This window comes from Oryx dammah, unplaced genomic scaffold (genome assembly GCF_014754425.2).
Source record: "Oryx dammah isolate SB20612 unplaced genomic scaffold, SCBI_Odam_1.1 HiC_scaffold_2, whole genome shotgun sequence".
In the NCBI taxonomy this organism is placed as follows: domain Eukaryota; kingdom Metazoa; phylum Chordata; class Mammalia; order Artiodactyla; family Bovidae; genus Oryx; species Oryx dammah.
Window position 1 is genome coordinate 17,737,731 of NW_024070186.1, and position 22,736 is coordinate 17,760,466.

General features: G+C 38.4%; 1 protein-coding gene across 2 annotated transcripts in view; it reads right to left on the reverse strand.

Annotated features, from left to right (window-relative positions):
- LOC120856901 (SH3 domain-binding glutamic acid-rich protein-like) overlaps positions 1–22,736 on the reverse strand; it is a 72,307-nt gene that overhangs the window by 28,931 nt on the left and 20,640 nt on the right. The window contains exon 3 of one of the 2 annotated variants that reach the window (XM_040232388.1): positions 22,470–22,550. The exons of the other annotated variant lie outside the window; for it this stretch is intronic. Coding sequence (XP_040088322.1) covers positions 22,470–22,550 — 81 coding nt within the window. The remainder of the gene's footprint in view (positions 1–22,469; positions 22,551–22,736) is intronic. 2 annotated transcript variants of the gene reach the window in all.

A 22,736-nucleotide genomic window follows, 5' to 3' on the forward strand; every position in this document is an offset into this window, starting at 1 on the left:
CAGCTTCCTTTATGGTCCAACTCTCACATCCACATGACTACTGGAAAAACCATAGCTTTGACTCAACAGACCTTTGTTGGCAAAATAATGTCTTTGCTTTTTAATATGCTGTCTAGGTGGGTCATAGCTTTTCTCTGAAGGAGCAAGCGTCTTTACATTTCATGGCTGCAGTCACCACTTGCAGTGATTTGGGAGCCCAAGAAAATAAAGTCTCTCACTGTTTCCATTGTTTCCCCATCGATTTGTATTCAAGTGATATATAAATTGAATATATATATATATATATATACACACACATACATAAACATACACACTTTCTATTTTGTATTAATCTTGGTTTTTCCTTTTATTCATTCACTGCATATGAATTATTCTGTTTTGCTATTTTCCTAATTTTAAAAGTTGAGTATTCATTTTACTAGGTTTTTATTTTTCTGTTATTTTTTGTTGTTGTTTATTTGCTAAGTTGTGTCTGGCTCCTTGCAACCTCTGGACTCATAGCCCACAAGGGTCTTCTGTCCATGAGATTTCCCAGGGAAAGATGCTGGAGTGGGTTGTCATTTCCTTTTCCAGGGGATCTTCCTGGACCAGGGATCAAACCTATATCTCCTGCATTGGCAGATGGATTCCCTACCACTGAGCCATGAGGGAAGCTCCAAAATATTTAAAGCTAACAATTTTCCTCTGTATAGAAATTTGGCCATATATTGTGATTTGTATATGCAGTAATATCTTTTGCTTATTATTTCATGATTTGTAATATCAGTTTTGCTTTCCTTTGGATATGGAGTTATTTGAAATATATTTATTTCTTAATTTTTATGTTATTTCCATTTCACATGATAATTCTACACTTGGAGTAAAAATGTATCCTATAAAATCATCCCTTTTAGAAGTTTGTAAAGGTTTCCTTTATGACCAAGACTATAATAGATTTAGAAATTGTGTAATAAGTATACAAGAAAAATACACTCTATTTCTAGCCAATATATTCTTATTCTTGTATTTGCACACACGTTCAGTTCAGTTCAGTCACTCAGTCGTGTCCGACTCTTTGCAACCCCATGAATCACAGCACACCAGGCCTCCCTGTCCATCACCATCTCCTGGAAATCACTCAGACTCACGTCCGTCGAGTCTGTGATGCCATCCAGCCATCTCATCCTCTGTCATCCCCTTCTCCTCCTGCCTCCAATCCCTCCCAGCATCAGAGTCTTTTCCAATGAGTCAACTCTTCGCATGAGGTGGCCAAAGTACTGGAGCTTCAGCTTTAGCATCATTCCTTCCAAAGAAATCCCAGGGTTGATCTCCTTCAGAATGGACTGGTTGGATCTCCTTGCAGTCCAAGGGACTCTCAAGAGTCTTCTCCAACACCACGGTTCAAAAGCATCAATTCTTCAGTGCTCAGCCTTCTTCACAGTCCAACACTCACATCCATACATGACCACAGGAAAAAACCATAGCCTTGAGTAGATGGACCTTAGTCGGCAAAGTAACGTCTCTGCTTTTGAATATACTATCTAGGTTTGTCATAACTTTTCTTCCAAGGAGTAAGCATCTTTTAATTTCATGGCTGCAGTCACCATCTGCAGTGACTTGGGAGCCCAAAAAAATAAAGTCTGACACTGTTTCTACTGTTTCCCCATCTATTTCCCATGAAGTGATGGGACCAGATGCCATGATCTTCGTTTTCTGAATGTTGAGCTTTAAGCCAACTTTTTTGCTCTCCTCTTTCACTTTCATCAAGAGGCTTTTTAGTTCCTCTTCACTTTCTGCCATAAGGGTGGTGTCATCTGCATATCTGAGGTTATTGATATTTCTCCCGGCAATCTTGATTTCAGCTTGTGTTTCTTCCAGTCCAGCGTTTCTCATGATGTACTCTGCATAGAAGTTAAATAAGCAGGGTGACAATATACAGCCTTGACGTACTCCTTTTCCTATTTGGAACCAGTCTGTTGTTCCGTGTCCAGTTCGAACTGTTGCTTCCTGACCTGCATACAGATTTCTCAAGAGGCAGGTCAGGTGGTCTGGTATTCCCATCTCTTGAAGAATTTTCCACAGTTTCTTGTGATCCACACAGTCAAAGGCTTTGGCATAGTCAATAAAGCAGAAATAGATGTTTTTCTGGAACTCTCTTGCTTTTTCCATGATCCAGCAGATGTTGGCAATTTGATCTCTGGTTCCTCTGCCTTTTCTAAAACCAGCTTGAACGTCAAGGATTTCACAGTTCACGTATTGCTGAAGCCTGGCTTGGAGAATTTTGAGCATTACTTTACTAGCATGTGAGATGAGTGCAATTGTGTGGTAGTTTGAGCATTCTTTGGCATTGCCTTTCTTTGGAATTGGAATGAAAACTGACCTTTTCCAGTCCGGTGGCCATTGCTGTTTTCCAAATTTGCTGGCATATTGAGTGCAGCACTTTCACAGCATCATCTTTCAGGATTTGAAAGAGCTCAACTGGAATTCCATCACCTCCACTAGCTTTGTTTGTAGTGATGCTTTCTAAGGCCCACTTGACTTCACATTCCAAGATGTCTGGCTCTAGATTAGTGATCACATCATCATGATTTTCTGGGTCATGAAGATCTTTTTTGTACAGTTCTTCCGTGTATTCTTGCCACCTCTTCTTAATATCTTCTGCTTCTGTTAGGTCCAGACCATTTCTGTCCTTTATCAAGCCCATCTTTGCATGAAATGTGGCCCACTGGAGAAGGGAATGACAAGCCACTTCAGTATTCTTGCCTTGAGAACTCCATGTACAGTATGAAAAGGCAAATGATAGGATACCAAAAGAGGAACTCCCCAGGTCATTAGGTGCACCATATGCTACTGGAGATCAGAGGAGAAATAACTCCAGAAAGAATGAAGGGATGGAGCCAAAGCAAAAACAATACCCAGTTGTGCATGTGACTGGTGATAGAAGCAAGATCTGATGCTGTAAAGAGCAATATTGCATAGGAACCTGGAATGTCAGGTCCATGAATCAAGGCAAATTGGAAGTGGTCAAACAAGAGATGGCAAGGGTGAACATTGACATTCTAGGAATCAGTGAACTAAAATGGACTGGAATGGGTGAATTTAACTCAGATGACCATTATATCTACTACTGCAGGCAGGAATCCCTCAGAAGAAATGGAGTAGCCATCATGTGCAACAGAAGAGTCCGAAATACAGTACTTGGATGCAATCTCAAAAATGACAGAATGATCTCTGTTCATCTCCAAGGCAAACCATTCAATATCACAGTTATCCAAGTCTATGCCCCAACCAGTAACGCTGAAGAAGCTGAAGTTGAACGGTTTTATGAAGACATACAAGACCTTTTAGAACTAACACCTTAAAAAAATGTCCTTTTCATTATAGGGGACTAGAATGCAAAAGTAGAAAGTCAAGAAACACCTGGAGTAACAGGCAAATTTGGCCTTGGAATGTGGAATGAACTAGGGCAAAGACTAATAGAGTTTTGCCAAGAAAATGCACTGGTCATAGCAAATACCCTCTTCTAACAACACAAGAGAAGATTCTACACATGGACATCACCAGATGGTCAACACCGAAATGAGATTGATTATATTCTTTGCAGCCGAAGATGGAGAAGCTCTATACAGTCAACAAAAACAAGACCAGGAGCTGACTGTGGCTCAGATCATGAACTCATTATTACCAAATTCAGACTTAAATTGAAGAAAGTAGGGAAAACCGCTGGACCATTCAGGTATGAACTAAATCAAATCCCTTATGATTATACAGTGGAAGTGAGAAATAGATTTAAGGGCCTAGATCTGATAGATAAAGTGCCTGATGAACTATGGAATGAGGTTCGTGACATTGTACAGGAGAAAGGGATCAAGACCATCCCCATGGAAAAGAAACGCAAAAAAGCAAAATGGCTGTCTGGGGAGGCCTTACAAATAGCTGTGAAAAGAAGAGAGGCGAAAAGCAAAGGAGAAAAGGAAAGATATAAGCATCTGAATGCAGAGTTCCAAAGAATAGCAAGAAGAGATAAGAAAGCCTTCTTCAGCGACCAATGCAAAGAAATAGAGGAAAACAACAGAATGGGAAAGACTAGAGATCTCTTCAAGAAAATTAGAGATACCAAAGGAACATTTCATGCACACATGTGTCTACACATATCTATTAAATTGTTTGCTGTCACAGAAGATCCCAAGGTACCAAAATAATCTTAAGAAAGATAAAACTGGAGGTATTATGTTCCCTGATTTCAAATTATGCTACAAAGCTACAAAATGAAACCAGTATGGTATTGGCACAAAAACAGACATACTGATTGATGGAATAGAATAGGGAGCCCGGAAATAAGCCCACACATTTATGGTCATTTAATTTATGACAAAGTAGGCAAGAATATACAATAAGGAGAAGACAATCTCTTCAATAAATGGAGTTGGGGAAACTGGACAGCTACATGCTAAAGAATCAAACTGGACTACTTTCTCAAACCACATACAAAAATGAACTCAAAATAGATTAGACATTTAAATGTAAGACTTGAAACCATAAAACTTCTAGCAGAAAGCCATAAGCAGTACACTCTTTAACATCAGTCTTAGCGATGTATTTTTGGATGTTTCCACAGAGAAGAGAAACAAAAGCAAAAATAAAATAACTACATCAAACTAAAAGGCTTTTGCACAATGAAAGAAAGTATCCAAAAACAAAAAGACTGCCTACTGAATGGAAGAAGATATTTGTATACAATACATTTTGAGGGATTAATATCCAAAATATACAAAGAACTCACATAACTCAACACACACAAAAATTTTAATGGTCACTTTGCCAAAGAAGATATACAGATGGCCAATAGTCAAATGAAAGATGCTCGACATCACTAATCATCAAGGAAATGAAAGTCAAAACACAATGAGTTATCACCTCATACCTGTCAGAATGGCCATTATCAAAAAGACAGCATAGAGGGTGGTCCTAAGATGGTGAGGAATAGGATGGGGAGACCACTTTCTACCCCACAAACTCATCAAAAGATCATTTGAACGTTGAACAAATTCCACAAAACAACTTCTGGATGCTGGCAGAGGACACCAGGCACCCACAAAGACAGCCCATTCTCTTCAAAAGGAGATAGAACAAAATATAAAAGATAAAAAGAGAGACAAAAGAGTTAGGGACAGAGACCCATCCAGGCGGGAGCCCTGAGGGAGGAGAAGTTTCCAAACACCAGGAAACCCTCTCGCTGGTGGGTCTGTGGGGAGTTTTGGAATCTCAGAGAGCAACATAACTCGGAGGAAAAAAAAGACACAGATTATGCACCTAACCGCAACTCCCAGTGAAGTAGCAGCCCAGATGCTCCCATCTGTCAGCAGCGAATGGGGGCTGAACAGGGAGGCCCGGGCTTCATGCTTAGGGCAAGGACTGGGCCTGAATGCCCTGAGGACCATCTGAGGGAGCTAACATGAGATAGCAACCCAAACTGTGGGATAGTCAGAGACAGAGAGAGAGAGAACTTCCCCTCAAAAAGCTCTAACGCACAACCTGGCCCACTCAGAACAAAGGATTGAATGAATACCAGAGGAGAGCTAGCCAGCTGTGGACTGGCCCCTCCACCCGCTGGAGGCAGAGAGGCAGGTGGGCGACAGCCAGAGCCAGAACACGAGAGGCAATCTCGGCCCCAGAGACGGCATCCTCCACCAAACTGTGAGCAGGCCCCCAGTTGTTAACCAAGACTTCCTGGGATCCTGGATGGTTGACATCCACCGGGAGGGTCGCAGTAAGAGATCAGCTCCCCAGAAGAGACACAGCACACCTGAGATGGCGCTCTGTGGTGCACCCAGGAAACTGAGCGGCTGGGACTGAGGAGGTAATATGACGCACCACCCACCTGGGGAGAGTGCGCTTGCCAAGCACCTGGTCACCTGAGCTGCTCGGACCTGGGAAGGGCACAAAACACAGGCCCAACTGAATCTGTGCCTTTGTGGAGTACCCGAGAACCTGAACCTGAGCAGCTTAGACCTGGGAAGTGCACAAAACCCAGGGCCGGCTTTAGACAGTTCCCCTGCAGAGCAACCTGAAGCCTGAGCAGTATAAGGGAAGCAGTATAAGGGAGTAAGAGGGAACTGCTTTGGAAGTGACAGGTGCAACAGATTAAAACCCTGTAGTTAGCACTGGCTACATTGGAAGGGGCCTATAGACCTTGAGAAGTATAACCTGGAACAAGGAACTATCTGAAACTGAACTCAACCCACACTGCCCTCAACAACTCCAGAGAAATTCCTAGATATATTTTACTATTATCATTTTTAGTATTTTTAACGTTCTTTATTACTCCTTTAATTTTCATTTTAAAAAACCTTCTATTACCTTGCAAAAAAAAACTCATATTTTTGAAGCAAATTTCATATATATATTTTTTATAATTTTTGCAATTTTGTTTCTTTTTTTAATATTGTATTTTTGAGAGTGTAACTTCTACTCTAGATTTTTAACCTTGGCTTTTTGGTACTTGTTATCAATTTTGTACCTTTAAGAATCCAATCTTCAGTACCCATTCTTACTTAGGAGTGTGATTACTGGCTTGATTTCTCTCCCCCCTTTTGATTCTCTTTTATCTCCACCAGTTCAGTTCAGTTCAGTCACTTAGTCGTGTCCGACTCTTTGCGACCCCATGAATCACAGCACGCCAGGCCTCCCTGTCCATCACCAACTCCCAGAGTTCACTCAGATTTACATTCATTGAGTCAGTGATGCCATCCAGCCATCTCATCCTCTGTCGTCCCCTTCTTCTCCTGCCCCCAATCCCTCCCAGCATCAGAGTCTTTTCCAATGAGTCAACTCTTCACATGAGGTGGCCAAAGTACTGGAGTTTCAGCTTTAGCATCAGTCCTTCCAAAGAAATCCCAGGGTTGATCTCCTTCAGAATGGACTGGTTGGATCTCCTTGCAGTCCAAGGGATTCTCAAGAGTCTTCTCCAACACCACAGTTCAAAAGCATCAATTCTTCAGTGCTCAGCTTTCTTCACAATCCAACTCTCATATCCATACATGACCACAGGAAAAACCATAGCCTTGACTAGATGGGCCTTAGTGGGCAAAGTAATGTCTCTGCTTTTGAATATGCTATCCAGATTTGTCATAACTTTTCTTCCGAGGAGTAAGCGTCTTTTAATTTCATGGCTGCAGTCACCATCTGCAGTGACTTGGGAGCCCAAAAAAATAAAGTCTGACACTGTTTCTACTGTTTCCCCATCTATTTCCCATGAAGTGATGGGACTGGATGCCATGATCTTCGTTTTCTGAATGTTGAGCTTTAAGCCAACTTTTTCACTCTCTTCTTTCACTTTCATCAAGAGGCTTTTTAGTTCCTCTTCACTTTCTGCCATAAGAGTGGTGTCATCTGCATATCTGAGGTTATTGATATTTCTCCCAGCAATCTTGATTCCAGCTTGTGTTTCTTCCAGTCCAGCGTTTCTCATGATGTACTCTGCATAGAAGTTAAATAAGCAGGGTGACAATATACAGCCTTGATGTACTCCTTTTCCTATTTGGAACCAGTCTGTTGTTCCATGTCCAGTTCTAACTGTTGCTTCCTGACCTGCATACAGATTTCTCAAGAGGCAGGTCAGGTGGTCTGGTATTCCCATCTCTTTCAGAATTTTCCACAGTTTCTTGTGATCCACACAGTCAAAGGCTTTGGCATAGTCAATAAAACAGAAATAGATGTTTTTCTGGAACTCTCTTGCTTTTTCCATGATCAAGCGGATGTTGACAATTTGATCTCTGGTTCCTCTGCCTTTTCTAAAACCAGCTTGAACGTCAGGAAGTTCACAGTTCACATATTGCTGAAGACTGGCTTGGAGAATTTTGAGCATGACTTTAATAGCATGTGAGATGAGTGCAATTGTGCGGTAGTTTGAGCATTCTTTGGCATTGCCTTTCTTTGGAATTGGAATGAAAACTGACCTTTTCCAGTCCTGTGGCCACTGCTGAGTTTTCCAAATTTGCTGGCATATTGAGTGCAGCACCTTCACAGCATCATCTTTCAGGATTTGAAAGAGCTCAACTGGAATTCCATCACCTCCACTAGCTTTGTTCGTAGTGATGCTTTCTAAGGCCCACTTGACTTCACATTCCAGGATGTCTGGCTGTAGATGAGTGATCACACCATCGTGATTATCCGGGTTGTGAAGATCTTTTTTGTACAGTTCTTCTGTACAGTTCTTTTGTGCAGTTCTTTTTTGTACAGTTTCTCCCCCAGGTCAGCTCTATCTTCTCCCTCCCTCTTCTCTTCTCTACTTAACTCTGTGAATCTCTTTGGGGGTTCTGGGCTGTGGAGAACACTTAGGGAACTGATCACTGGCTAGACTCGTCTCTCGCCTTTGACTGCCCCTCCTCTCCTCCTGGTCACCTCTATCTGCCCCCCTCCCTCTTCTCTTCTCCATATAACTCTGTGAACCTCTCTGTGTGTCCCTCACTGTGGAGAATCTTTTCACCATTAACCTAGATGTTTTATCACCAGTGCTGTATAGATGGAGAAGTCTTGAGGCTACTGTAAGAATAAGATTGAAAGCCAGAGGCAGAAGGCTTAAATCCAAAACTGGAAAACACCAGAAATCTCCTGACTCCAGGGAACATTAATTGACAAGAGCTCATCCAAAAGCCTCCATACCTACACTGAAACCAAGCTCCACCCAAGAGCCAACAAGTTTTAGGGCAAGATATACAAAGCTAATTCTCCAGCAATGCAGTAACACACCCTGAGCATTAAAATACAGGAGGCCAAAAGTCACACCAAACTCACCAATACCTCAAAACTCTACTGGACACTTCATTGCACTCCAGAGAGAAGAGATCCAGCTCCACCCACCAGAACACCGACACAAGCTTCCCTAACCAGGAAACCCTGACAAGCCACTCGTCCAATCCCACACACAGTGAGGAACCTCCACAATAAAGAGGAACCACAAACTTCCAGCATACAGACAGTCCACCCCAAACACAGCAATCTAAGTGCAATGAAAAGGCAGAGAAATATTCAGCAGGTAAAGGAACATGATAAATGCCCACCAAACCAAACAAAAGAGGAATAGATAGGAAGTCTACCTGAAAAAGAATTCAGAATAATGATAGTAATAATGATCCAAATCTTGAAAACAAACTGGAGTTACAAATAAATAATCTGGAGACAAGGATAGAGAAGATGCAAGAAAAGTTTAACAAGAACTTAGAAGAAATTTTTTAAAAGTTAATCAATAATGAATAATGCAGTAAGTGAAATCAAAAACACTCTGGAGGGAACCAACAGTAGAATAACAGAGGCAGAAGATAAGATAAGTGAGGTGGAAGATAGAATGGTGGAAGTAAATGAAGCAGAGAGGGGGAAAAAAAGAATTTAAAAAAATCAGGACAACCTCAGAGACCTCTGGGACAATGTTAAATGCCTCAACATTCGAATCATAGGAGTCCCAGAAGAAGAAGACAAAAAGAAAGACCATGAGAAAATACTTGAGGAGATAACAGTTGAAAACTTCCCTAAAATGGGGAAGAAAATAGCCATCCAAGTCCAAGAATCCCAGAGAGTCCCAAATAGGATAAGCCCAAGGCGAAACACCCCAAGACACAAATTAATCAAATTAACAAAATACACAAAGAACAAATACTAAAAGCAGCAAGGGAAAACCAACAAAAAACACGCAAGGGGATTCCCATACGGATAACAGCTGATCTTTCAAGAAACTCTTCAGGCCAGAAGGGAATGGCAGGACATACTTAAAGTGATGAAAGAGAAAAACCTACAACCCAGATTACTGTACCCAGAAAGGATCTCATTCAAATATGAAGGAGAAACCAAAAGCTTTACAGACAAGCAAAATCTGAGAATTCAACACCACCAAATCAGCTCTTCAACAAATGCTAAAGAATCTTCTCTAGACAGGAAACACAGAAAAGGTTTATAAACTCGAACCCAAAACAACAAAGTAAATGACAATGGGATCATACTTATCAATAATTACCTTAAGTATAAATGTGTTGAATGTCCCAACCAAAAGACAGAGACTGGCTGAATGGATACAAAAACAAGACTCCTATACATGCTGTCTACAAGAGACCCATCTCAAAACAAGGGACACATACAGACTGAAAATGAAGGGCTGGAAAAAGATATTTCATGCAAATGGAGACCAAAAGAAAGCAGGAGTAGCATTACTCATATCAGATAAAATAGACTTTGAAATAAAGGCCATGAAAAGAGACAAAGAAGGACACTACATAATGATCAAAGGATCAATCCAAGAAGAAGATATAACAATTATAAATATATAGGCACCTATAAATATATAGGAGCACTGCAATATGTAAGGCAAATGCTAACAAGTATGAAAGGGGAAATTAACAGTAACACAATAATAGTGGGAGACTTTAATACCCCACTCACACCTATGGATAGATCAACTAAATGGAAAATTAACAAGGAAACACAAACTTTAAATGATACAATGGACCGGTTAGACCTAATTGATATCTATAGGACATTTCACCCCAAAACAATGAATTTCAACTTTTTCTCAAATGCACACAGAACCTTCTCCAGGATAGATCATACCCTGGGCCATAAATCTAGCTTTGGTAAATTTTAAAAAATTGAAATCATCTCAAGTATCTTTTCTGATCACAATGCAGTAAGATTAGATATCAACTACCGGAAAACAAACAAACAACAACAAAAAAAAAACTATTACAAATACAAACATATGGAGGCTTAAAAACACATTTCTGAACAACCAACAAATCACAGAAGAAATCAAAAAGGAAATCAAAATATGCATAGAAACGAATGAAAATGAAAACACAACAACCCAAAACCTATGAGATTCAGCAAAAGCAGTGCTAAGAGGAAGGTTCATAGCAATACCTCAAGAAACAGGAGAAAAATCAAATAAATAACCTAACTCTACACCTAAAGCAACTAGAAAAAGAAGAAACAAAGAACCCCATGGTTAGTAGAAGGAAAGAAATCATAAAAATTAGGGCAGAAATAAATGAAAAAGAAACAAGAGACCATGGCAAAAATCAACAATGCTAAAAGCTGGTTCTTTGAGAAGATAAATAGAAAAACCATTAGCTAGACTCATCAAGAAAAAAAGGGAGAAGAATCAAATCAACAAAACTAGAAATGAAAATGGAGAAATCACAACAGACAGCACAGAAATACAAAGGATCATAAGAGACTACTATCAGCAGCTATATGCCAATAAAATGGACAACTTGGAAAAATGAACAAATTCTTAGAAAAGTACAACTTTCCAAAACTGAACCAGGAAAATATAGAAAATTTTAACAGACCCATCACAAGCACAGAAATTGAAACTAATCAGAAAACTTCCAACAAACAAAAACCCAGGACCAGACGGCTTCACAGCTGAGTTCTACCAAAAATTTAGAGAAGAGCTAACACCCATCCTATTCAAACTCTTCCAGAAAACTGCAGAGGAAGATAAACTTCCAAACTCATTCTATGAGGTGACCATCACCCTAAACCAAAACCAGACAAAGATGCCACAAAAAAAGAAAACTACAGGCCAATATCACTGATGAACATAGATGCAAAAATCCTTCACAAAATTCCAGCAAACAGAATCCAACAACATATTAAAAAGATCATACATCATGACCAGGTGGGCTTTATCCCAGGGATGCATGGATTCTTCAATATTTGCAAATCAATCAATGTGATACAGCACATTCACAAATTGAAAAATAAAAACCATATGATTATCTCAATAGATGCAGAGAAAGCCTTTGACAAAATTCAACATCCAATTATGAGCTTTAAAAACTCTCCAGAAAGCAGACATAGAAGGAATATACCTCAACATAATAAAAGCCATATATGATAAACCCACAGCAAACATTATCCTCAGTAGAGAAAAAAAAAAAAAAGATGAAAAATTGAAAGCATTTCCCCTAAAGTCAGGAACAAGACAAGGGTGCCCACTATTATTCAACATAGTTTTGGAAGTTTTAGCCACAACAATCAGAGAAGAAAAATAATAAAAGGAATCCAGATTGGAAAAGAAGAAGTAAAACTCTCACTGTTTGCAAATGACATGATCCTCTGCATAGAAAATCCTAAAGACTCTACCAGAAAATTACTAGAGCTAATCAATGAATATCATAAAGTTGCAGGATATAAAACTAACACAGAGAAATCCCTTGCATTCCTATACACTAACAATGAGAAAACAGAAAGAGAAATTAAGGAGACAATTTCATTCACCATTGCAATGAAAAGAATAAAATACCTAGGAATAAATCTATCTAAAAAAACAAAAGACCTAGATATAGAAAAATATAAAACACTGATGAAAGAAATCAAAGGTGACACAAATAGATAGAGAAATACACCATGTTCATGAATCAGAAAAATCAATATAGTGAAAATGAGTATATACCCCAAAACAATCTACAGATTCAATGCAATCCTTATCAAGCTGCTAAAGCTGGAACTCCAGTACTTTGGCCACCTCATGAGAAGAGTTGACTCACTGGAAAAGACTCTGATGCTGGGAGGGATTTGGGGACAGGAGGAGAAGGGGACGACCGAGGATGAGATGGCTGGATGGCATCACGGACTCGATGGACATGAGTCTGAGTGAACTCCAGGAGATGGTGATGGACAGGGAGGCCTGGCGTGCTGCGATTCATGGGGTCGCAAAGAGTCAGACACGACTGAGCGACTAAACTTAACTGAACTGAAACTGAGGGGTAGTTTTCACAGAACTAGAACAAATAATTTCACAATTTGTATGGAAATGCAAAAAACCTCGAATAGCCGAAGCAATCCTGAGAAAGAAGAATGGAACTGGAGGAATCAACCTGCCTGACTTCAGACTATACTACAAAGCTACAATCATCAGGACAGTATTGTACTGGCACAAAGACAGAAATATAGATCAGTGGAACAAAATAGAAAGCCCAGAGATAAATCCATGCACCTATGGTCACCTTATCTTTGACAAAGGAGGCAAGAATATACAATGGAGAAAAGACAATCTCTTTAACAGGTGGTGCTGGGAAAACTGGTCAACCACTTGTAAAAGAATGGAACTAGAACACTTTCTAACACCATACACAAAAATAAACTCAAAATGGATTAAAGATCTAAATGTAAGACTAGAAACTATTAAACTCCTAGAGGAAAACATAGGCAAAACACTCTGACATAAATCATAGCAGGATCCTCTATGACCCACCTCCCAGAATATTGGAAATAAAAGCAAAAATAAACAAATGGGACCTAATTAAATTTAAAAGCTTCTGCACAACAAAGGAAGCTATAAGCAAGGTGAAAAGACAGCCTTCAGAATGGGAGAAAATAATAGCAAATGAAGCAACTGAAAAACAACTGATCTCAAAAATATACAAGCAACTCATGCAGCTCAATTCCAGAAAAATAAATGATCCAATCAAAAAATGAGCCAAAAACCTAAACAGACATTTCTCCAAAGAAGACATACAGATAGCTAACAAACACATTAAAGATGCTCAACATCACTCATTATCAGAGAAATGCAAATCAAAACCACAATGAGGTACCATCTCACACTGGTCAGAATGGCTGCTATCAAAAAGTCTACAAACAATAAATACTGGAGAGGGTGTGGAGAAAAAGGAACCCTCTAACACTGTTGGTGGGAATGCAAACTAGTATAGCCACTATGGAGAACAGCGTGGAGATTCCTTAAAAAACTGGAAATAGAACTACCATATGACCCAGCAATCCCACTACTGGGCATACACACCAAGGAAACCAGAATTGAAAGAGACACATGTACCCCCAATGTTCATCGCAGCACTGTTTACAATAGCTCAGACATGGAAGCAACCTAGATGTCCATCAGCAGACGAATGGATAAGAAAACTGTGGTACATATACACAATGGAATATTACTCAGCTATTAAAAAGAATGCATTTGAATCAGATCTAATGAGGTGGATGAAACTGGAGCCTATTATACATAGTGAAGTAAGTCAGAAAGAAAAACACCAATACAGTATAATAACACATATATATGGAATTTAAAAAGATGGTAACAATGACCGTATATGTAAGACAGCAAAAGAGACACAGATGTAAAGAACACTTTTGGACTCTGTGGGAGAAAGTGAGGGTGGGATGATTTGAGAGAATAACATTGAAACATGTATATTATCATACGTGCAATAGGTGCCAGTCCAGGTCTGATGCATGAAACAGACTGCTCAGGGCTGGTGCACGGGGATAACCCTGAGGAATGGGATGGGGAGGGAGGTGCGAGGAAGATTTTCATGCGAGGGAGGTGCAAGGGAGGATGGGGAACACATGTACACCCATGGCTGATTCATGTGAATGTATGGCAAAAAAACACCACAACATTCCAAAGTAAAAAAAAAAAAAAAAAAGATAACATATAACATATAACAAGTATTGGTGAAAATATGGAGAAAAGAGAAGCCTCATGCACTATTGATAAAAAATGCAAATTGTTACAGCTACTAAGGAAGAAAGTATGGAAAGTCCTCAAAAACTTAAAGATAGAACTGCCATACTACCCATCAGTGGTACTCCTGAATATTTATCTGAAGAACGTGAAAACACTAATCTGAAAAAAAATATATGCACTTCATTGTTCATTGCAGCATTATTTACAATAGCCAAGATATCAAAGCAACCTAAGTGTCCTTAAAGAGATGAGTAAATAAAGAAGATATTATATATATATATATATTCCATATATATGTGGAATATTACACAGTCATATAAAAAGAATTAGGACTTCCCTGTAGCCCAAATGGTAAAGAATTTGTCTTCTATGCAGGAGACCAGGTTTGATCCTTGGGTCGGGAAGATCCTCTGGAGAAAGGCATGGTGATCCACTCCAGTATTCTTGCCTGGAGAATCCCATGGACACAGAAGCCCAGCGGGCTACAGTCCATGGGGTCGCAAAGAGTTGGACATGACTGAGCAACTAACACACAACACACACATATAAAAGAATGGAATTTGCAAGTGCATGGATGGACCTAGAGGGTATTATGCTAACTGAAATAAGTCAGACAGAAAAAGACAAGTACTGTATGGTATCATTCATATATGGAATCTAAAAAGCAAAACAAATGAATAAACATAACCAAACAGAAACAGAATCATAAATACATAGTGGTTGCCAGAGTGGAGAAGGATGGAGAGAGGAAATAAATAACTGAGAGAGATTACAAAATAAATGAATCACTGTTATGAAACATACAATATAGGGAATACAGTCAACAATTATGTAATATCTTTGTACTGTAACTAGATTTATTATGGTGATCATTTTGAAATAATGAATCACTATGTTGTACAATGGAAACTAACATAGTGTTGTTGGTTAATTATATTTCAAAAACAAATAAACAAACTCATAGGGAAAAAAATGTGTTTACCAGAGGCAGGGGGTGGGGAGAAGTGAACTGGATGATGATGGACAAAACATATAAATTTCCAGTGACAAGATAAATAAGAACTATAGATGTACTATACATGATAATATAATTAACATAGATTTATGTTATATATGTAAAATGTTAAAGGAGTAAATCTTAAGAATTCTCACACAAGGAAAACAATTTATTTTCTAGTTCTTCAATTTGGTATCTATACAAGATAATGGATGTTCACTAAACTTACTGTGGTTCATTTCATGATGCATGTAAATGATTATGCTGTATACATTAAATTCTAGGGCTATATGTCAATTATATCCCAATGAAACTGGAAGAAATTTTGTTTTAATTTTAAGATTTTTGAAAATTAATTTTGCTAATTGTATTTGTTTGTATGCTTAAAAGAGTAGCCAATATGTAAGAAATGCAATGTATGTATTGAAAGGTATGTTTTTAACAAGTTTTCTCTAGGGGTTTCTGGTTTATGTATTTGACTGCCATGTACTGTGATCCACAAAAAGCCATGACTACTATATTTTCTTCATATATTTTTACCATTTTTCTTTATATACCTCTTTTACTTCATTATCGCTTTTGGTCTTTAATTCCTCTGAAAGCCAATATTCCAGCTTTCTTTTTGTTTATGCCCTTCGTTTCAAGTTTTCTTTGAATTATTTTTTTATTGTTATAAATAACATATCTCAATCTTCACTAAAATCTAATTTCACTGACAACTCTAATTCTGGTATAGGAAAGTAATCTTCTACTGACATTCAAACAGACAATGATTATAAACTCTAGGTGAAATTTTAAAAATAAATTTTCTATAAGACATAAGTAAAGGAAAAATAAGAGAACGAACCAAAGCTAAATGATTCAAGAGGAAGTTGACATTTGAAAGATGAGAATGATTTATACCCTCAAGCTCACAGCCACATTATTAACAAAAGCTAAGAACTGGAGACAATCCAAATACCATCAATGGGTGAATGGAATATATAACGGAATGTTATTCAGCCTTAAAAAAAAAAGAAGGAAAGGAAATCCTGACACAAGCCTGTCACAAAAAGACAACTACCATTTGATTTCACTCATATGAGGAATCTAAAAGGGAAAAATTCATAGAAACAAAAAGAAAAATGGTGGTTACTAGGGACTGAGAATAAGGAGAAATGGGGAGTATTATGAATATAAGACTTTCAGTCTTACAAAATGAAAAGTGCTGGAGATCTTTTGCACTGCAGTGTAAATATAGTCAACACTACTGAGCAGTAATTTGTTAAGAAAGTAGGAATAGCACCGAGTAAGTTGCCATTCTCAGGGCTTAAACCTGAAAGTAAGCAAATCTTGTGAGAAACATAAAACCACAACAGCAAATTCAACAGGGGTTTTTTTTCTTGTCTGAAAAATCAAAAAACCTGAATTTGGGGCAACCACAGCCCCTGGAAAATCAAGATAGAATCTTGGACAGGAGAGAGGCAAATGGAGAGAGCCCCAAATTCTGTTTATAAACTCTGCCAAAATCTTCAACTGAGCCCAGAACAATGTTTGCATATGACTGGTTTCAGCTAAAGAAAAAATAACTCAGATTTAAGCTGCTACTAGAAACATAGTGTTTGCAGTCTGAGCACAACAAAGTAAATGCCCTACTGAACCAAAAAAAAAAAAAAAATCAACATTTTTCAGAGGAATGTAACAAAATACAGTCTGCACAACACAATATTCACTATGCCTAAGTATCCAAAACCCTTGAAGTATAAAGAACAAGGAAAATCTGGCCCATCCCCAGAATGAAAAAAGAATAGAGACTGAATCCAGGAAGAAGCCAGATGTTGGAATTAGCAGACAAGGAATTTTAAAAGCAGCTAATAAGACTATACTCAAATATGTAAAGAAAACTACTCCTACAATGATGACACAATTGGAAATATCAGCAGAGAAATAAAAACTGTAAACAGCAAACAAATGGGACATTCTAGAATATAAAAAAAAAAAGTACAATATCTGAAATTCAAGTGTCACTAGACTGAATGCAAAATAAAGATGACAGAGGAAAAAGTAAGTAAACTTAAAGATAGACAAACAAATTATACAATTTGAAGACTAGAGAGAAACAAGGTTTTAAAAGAAAGCTTCAGGGAAATAAAGGAAATATAGGATAATGACCAAAGACAACATATATGGAGTTCGACTGTCAGAAGGGGAGATGAGAAAAAATGGGGCAGAAACTATAATGGCTAAAAACTTCCTAAGTAAGGAAGTAAAGTAGCTCAGTCCTGTCCGACTCTGCGACCCCGTGGACTGTAGCCCTCCAGGCTCCTCTGTCCATGGAATTCTCCAGGCCAGAATACTGGAGTGGGTTGCCATTTCCTTCTCCAGGGGATCTTCCCAACCCAGGGATCGAACCCGGGGCCTCCTGTATTGCAGGCAGATGCTTTATCCTCTGAGCCACCAGGGAAGCACCGAAAAAAAAAAAAACTTCCTAAATTTGGTCAAAAAAAATAATTTATAGATTCCCTATTAATTCTTCCAATAGCTTTCCTGGTGGCTCAGAGGTTAAAGCGTCTGCCTGCAATACAGGAGACCTGGGTTCGATCCTTGGGTTGGGAAGATCCCCTGGAGAAAGAAATGGCAATCCACTCCAGTATTCTTGCCTGGAGAATCCCATGGACGGAGAAGCCTAGTAGGTTACAGTCCACGGGGTCGCAAAGAGTCGGACATGACTGGGCGACTTCACCATCTTCACCACCACGATCACAGAATATCTTTCCATTTATTTGTATCTTATTCGATTTCTTCCAACAATGTCTTACTGTTCTCAGTACGTAGGTATTTCACCTCTTTGGTCAAATGAATTCTTAGATATCTTACTTTTTGCTGTAATTGCAATGGAATTATTTTCTTAATTTCTTTTTCTGCTAGCTCTTTGTTAGCATATATAACCAAATTTCTTGCCAGGTAAATTATTATTGTCATAATTCTCATCAAGTCTTTCAAATTTGAAAATTAACAGTAGTGAATTAACCACAGTCATTTTAAGTCTTTTGTCACACACAGATATTTTCCTTAGCTTCCCTGAAAGCCTTTGTAATCAGCTACAAGCCATCATGCTTAATCTACTATGTAGAATGACTGCTCAGATTGCCACAGAAAAGGGTTATATGTCGAGTGCTGTGGAGTATAGGCTTCTGGTAGCATCAGTTAGAGACCATATGATTGGACTGAGTCAGAATTTCCAAAATTCTAGTTGAGATGTAGATGGATTCCTGAGACTTCTAAACTCAGATCCAGTGGAATTAAGAGCTAATTACATTGAACAGAATGAATCAATGAGGTGTGACTGTAGTTTTTGTTTGGAATATGGTTGATTTTTTTAATGCTTTATTTTCTGGATATGTAAGAAAGCCCTGTTTTTTCTCTTAAGTATTTAATAAATTTTGACATTGTAGTAGATGCTACTTTTGTACATTGAAATCAAACATTTGTAAATAACATTCTCTCTATCTGATTCCTCCAGAATTCAAAACTTCTAATTGAAACTTTTTACTTTTTATGACACTATAGTTATTTGCCTAGGTTCAGTAAGAATGTATATTCCTTGTTACCAAGGCATAATTGGAAACTGGTTATGCAACCAAAGCCTTGCATCTGTGCTATTAAGAATGAGGCTCACTGAGCATAGGCAAAACATTCTCTGACATAAATCATATAAATGTCTTAGGTTGGTCTCCCAAGGCAATAGAAATAAAAACAAAAATAAACAAATGGAACCTAACCAAACTCACAAGCTTTTTCTCAGGAAAGGAAATTTAAAAAAAAAAAAAAAAGACAACCTACAAAATGGGAGAAAATATTTGCAAATGACACAGTTGACAAGGGCTTAATCTCCAAGATATACAGACAACTTAATTGAAAAATGGGTAGAAAACCTTAATAGACACTCTCAAAAGAACATGTACAGATGACCAATAGGCACATGAAAAGATGCTCAACATTACTAATTATCAGAGAGATGCAAATCAAAACTGCAAGGTACCACCTCACAGGGGTCAAAATGGCACCACTAAAAATTACAAATGCTGGAGATGGTCTGGAGAAAAGGGAACTCTCCTACACTGTTGGTGGGAATGCAGTTAGTGTGGCCACTACAGAAAACAGTATGGAGGTTCCTCAGAAAACTAAAAATAGAATTATCATATGATCCCACTTCTGGGCATATACCCGGACAAAACTACAATTCAAAAAGATGCATGCACCCCTATGTTTATAACAGCACTATTCACAAGTCAAGACATGGAGACAACCTAAATGTCCCTCGATAGATGAATGGATAATGATGTGGTGCATATATACAGTGGAATACTACTCGGCCATTAAAAAGAATGAACCTACCTACAAAACAGGAATAGACTCACAGACCTAGAGATCAGGGCTGTGGTTGCCAAGGCAGAGACAGGGGTAGGGGGAAAAGGGATGGACTGGGAGTTTGGGGCTGGTTAATGCAAACTATTACATTTAGAATGGAGAAGCAACAAGGTCCTACTGTATAACACAGGGAACTATATCCAATCTCTGGGGATAAACCATAATGGAAAGGAACATTTTAAAAGAATGTAGATATGTATATACCTAGGTCACTTTGCAGCAGAGATTGGCACAACACTGTAAATCGACTATACTTCAATTAAAAATAGAAGAATGATGTTCATTGAATCAGATATGACCAGATGCCTGTGAAGAACTAAGGTTGACTTTACAGGGACAGTGCTTACTCACAAAGCTCTCTTAGGAAAATCAGCCCGGTACTTGGCCTGGAACAGCCTGCCTAAGACAAAAAACCAGTTCTGCTTATAATGCTGAATATCATTTTATAAGTATACATTTTCTCCACAATAGTCAAGAATGTCTATTTTTAGCCTGAGCAAGATTGATTTCCTTGCTGACACTTCTCCACGATGTTGTTTACTACAAAATGATACTGTGACAAATAATATCGTTTCCATAAATCATCAGGTGTCTGTCTTCCCAAAGGAGACTTGAAGGACTTTGCCAGAGTGCACACACATAAACACTGAGCAATAGTGACAGCAACGAAGGTTCTAGCCCAGACTGCACTGCTAATAGTGGGGTACCTTTGTGGTGGCTCAGATGGTAAAGAATCTGCCTGCAATACATCTCTTTGCTGTCCAACATGCTCATCGCTGATTCAGTCCATCAGCAACTCTTACCAGCATTCTTCCTTCAGAACAGGCACTAAAGTCATCCACTTCTGTACCATTCTATCCCCACCACCCTAATCCAAGCCACCATGACATCTATAGTTGTTCACCCCACTTCAATCCATTCATCCTATCGTAGTCAAAAGAATTCTAAGAAGGAAATAAGATCACTTTATTCCTCTGCTTAAAAACCCTTATGTCTTCATACACCTAAGATAGATTCCAGAGCACCCCTGTAAGCCACAGGCTGCCCACTTGCCACCCCTGCATCCCATGTATCTGTTCCCCTCACTCCAGGGACTCAGGCCTCATGGCCATCAAGCAGGTCTTCTCCAAGCTCTATGCTGCCTCAGGGCCTTTGCACTTGCTCTTACCTTTCCCTGAAACACTCTTCCCTCCACCCTTCCTTTCCTTTTCAAGATTCCAGGGACCTGAGTGTCCCCACCAAGAAATATATCCTAACACTAAGGTACCATCTCTTAAACATACTAGCTAAACTAATGTGACTCAGTTAACAAACTTTTTCATCAAATAAAAAAGATTGAATTGTGTGTAATAACTTTTAGCACTTTTTTAAGCTGTTAATAAAATGTACGAAATATGTTGCATTTAAGTTGACCAAAGCCAGAAAGGGGTTTCATTATCTTAATAGGAGGCTTTATCCTCCTATAGAACCATTAGTCACCTGGCAAATCTACATTACCATTTGGAGACAGAATCTGTTAAACTTCATAAAAGAGACCTCAGGCATTATCACCTGAAGAATGTAGACACATGGAAGACAGCACACCACACGCCTCTGAGACACACCCATCTCTGTAAGGGAAGCCTTTGGGGGGAACTCAGAATTTAATTGTGTGAGAATTAACTTTCACAAAAATCTCTTTTAAATGAAGCAGGGCACAAACAAATCAACTAAGAAATAAATGAATTAGATAAATGTGTGCTTGTCTTGTGTCTATGGAGAGTCATGTATGAGATGCTTGGTAGAGGTAAGGATTTCAATAAAAGTAAAGAATAAAGCCCGATGATCTCCATCAAACATTCAAATTCATGGTACTTGTGTTATTAGCATAATTCTTTATTTCAATGACATATAATACATAATTAAAGATGAAACAACACCAGAGGGGGAAAAAAACCTTATGAAATTTATTTATGAGTCTAGATCATACTTTTTCCCTCCTTACCAGATGCAAAAAGGCAAAATTCAATTTATTTTAAACAGAAATAATAGAGGAGTATATATCACTGTAAAATTAACTAACATAAGCTGTTATGAAAAATTCATAACAAAATAATTTCATAGATATAACCTGAGAATTTATATTTTTACATATTCAATTAACACACTTAAAATTATTGAATGCAGTATTTCTTAACTTAGGTATGTAAAATTTATTATACTGTTGCTGCTGCTAAGTCGCTTCAGTCATGTCCAACTCTGTGCGACCCCATAGATGGAAGCCCTTCAGGCTCCCCCATCCCTGGGATTCTCCAGGCAAGAACACTGAAGTGGGTTGCCATTTCCTTCTCCAATGCATGAAAGTGAAAAGTGAAAGAGTACTGGAGTGAGGTGCCATTGCCTCCTCCGAAAACTTATTATAACAGGGTGTAAACCTCAAAAATAATAAAAGTATAGTTCTGAAATATGTTTTAGTAGAACCCATGCATGATATCTCTGCATAAGAAAAAGAAGTATATTACAATCATGTTAATTTAAAGATCATTACTTATTTAACAGTCTCAGATGCTGATCTTATCCTCACTTATGACCTATATCGAACCCCATGGGGGTGCTCAAGCTTACCTTTGAGCCTGGAGGGGGAGCCAAGCCAAGGAAGGAATAAATAATATTCTCTTCTTTTGCAGAAAAGAAAGAGTCAAAATCCTTGAAGCAAAGAAAAAGAATGATTAAACCCAATGCACACGTGTGAGCCAGTACATTTACCTAAGTTAATCTTTCTTATTTATTAGTCATAAAGTGAGGAGCTAACACAAAAGTTTATTCGCTTTGCCAAAGATGATAAATCCCCAAATTTGGGAAATTGAACCATGAAGTTTACATTTGTTTTTA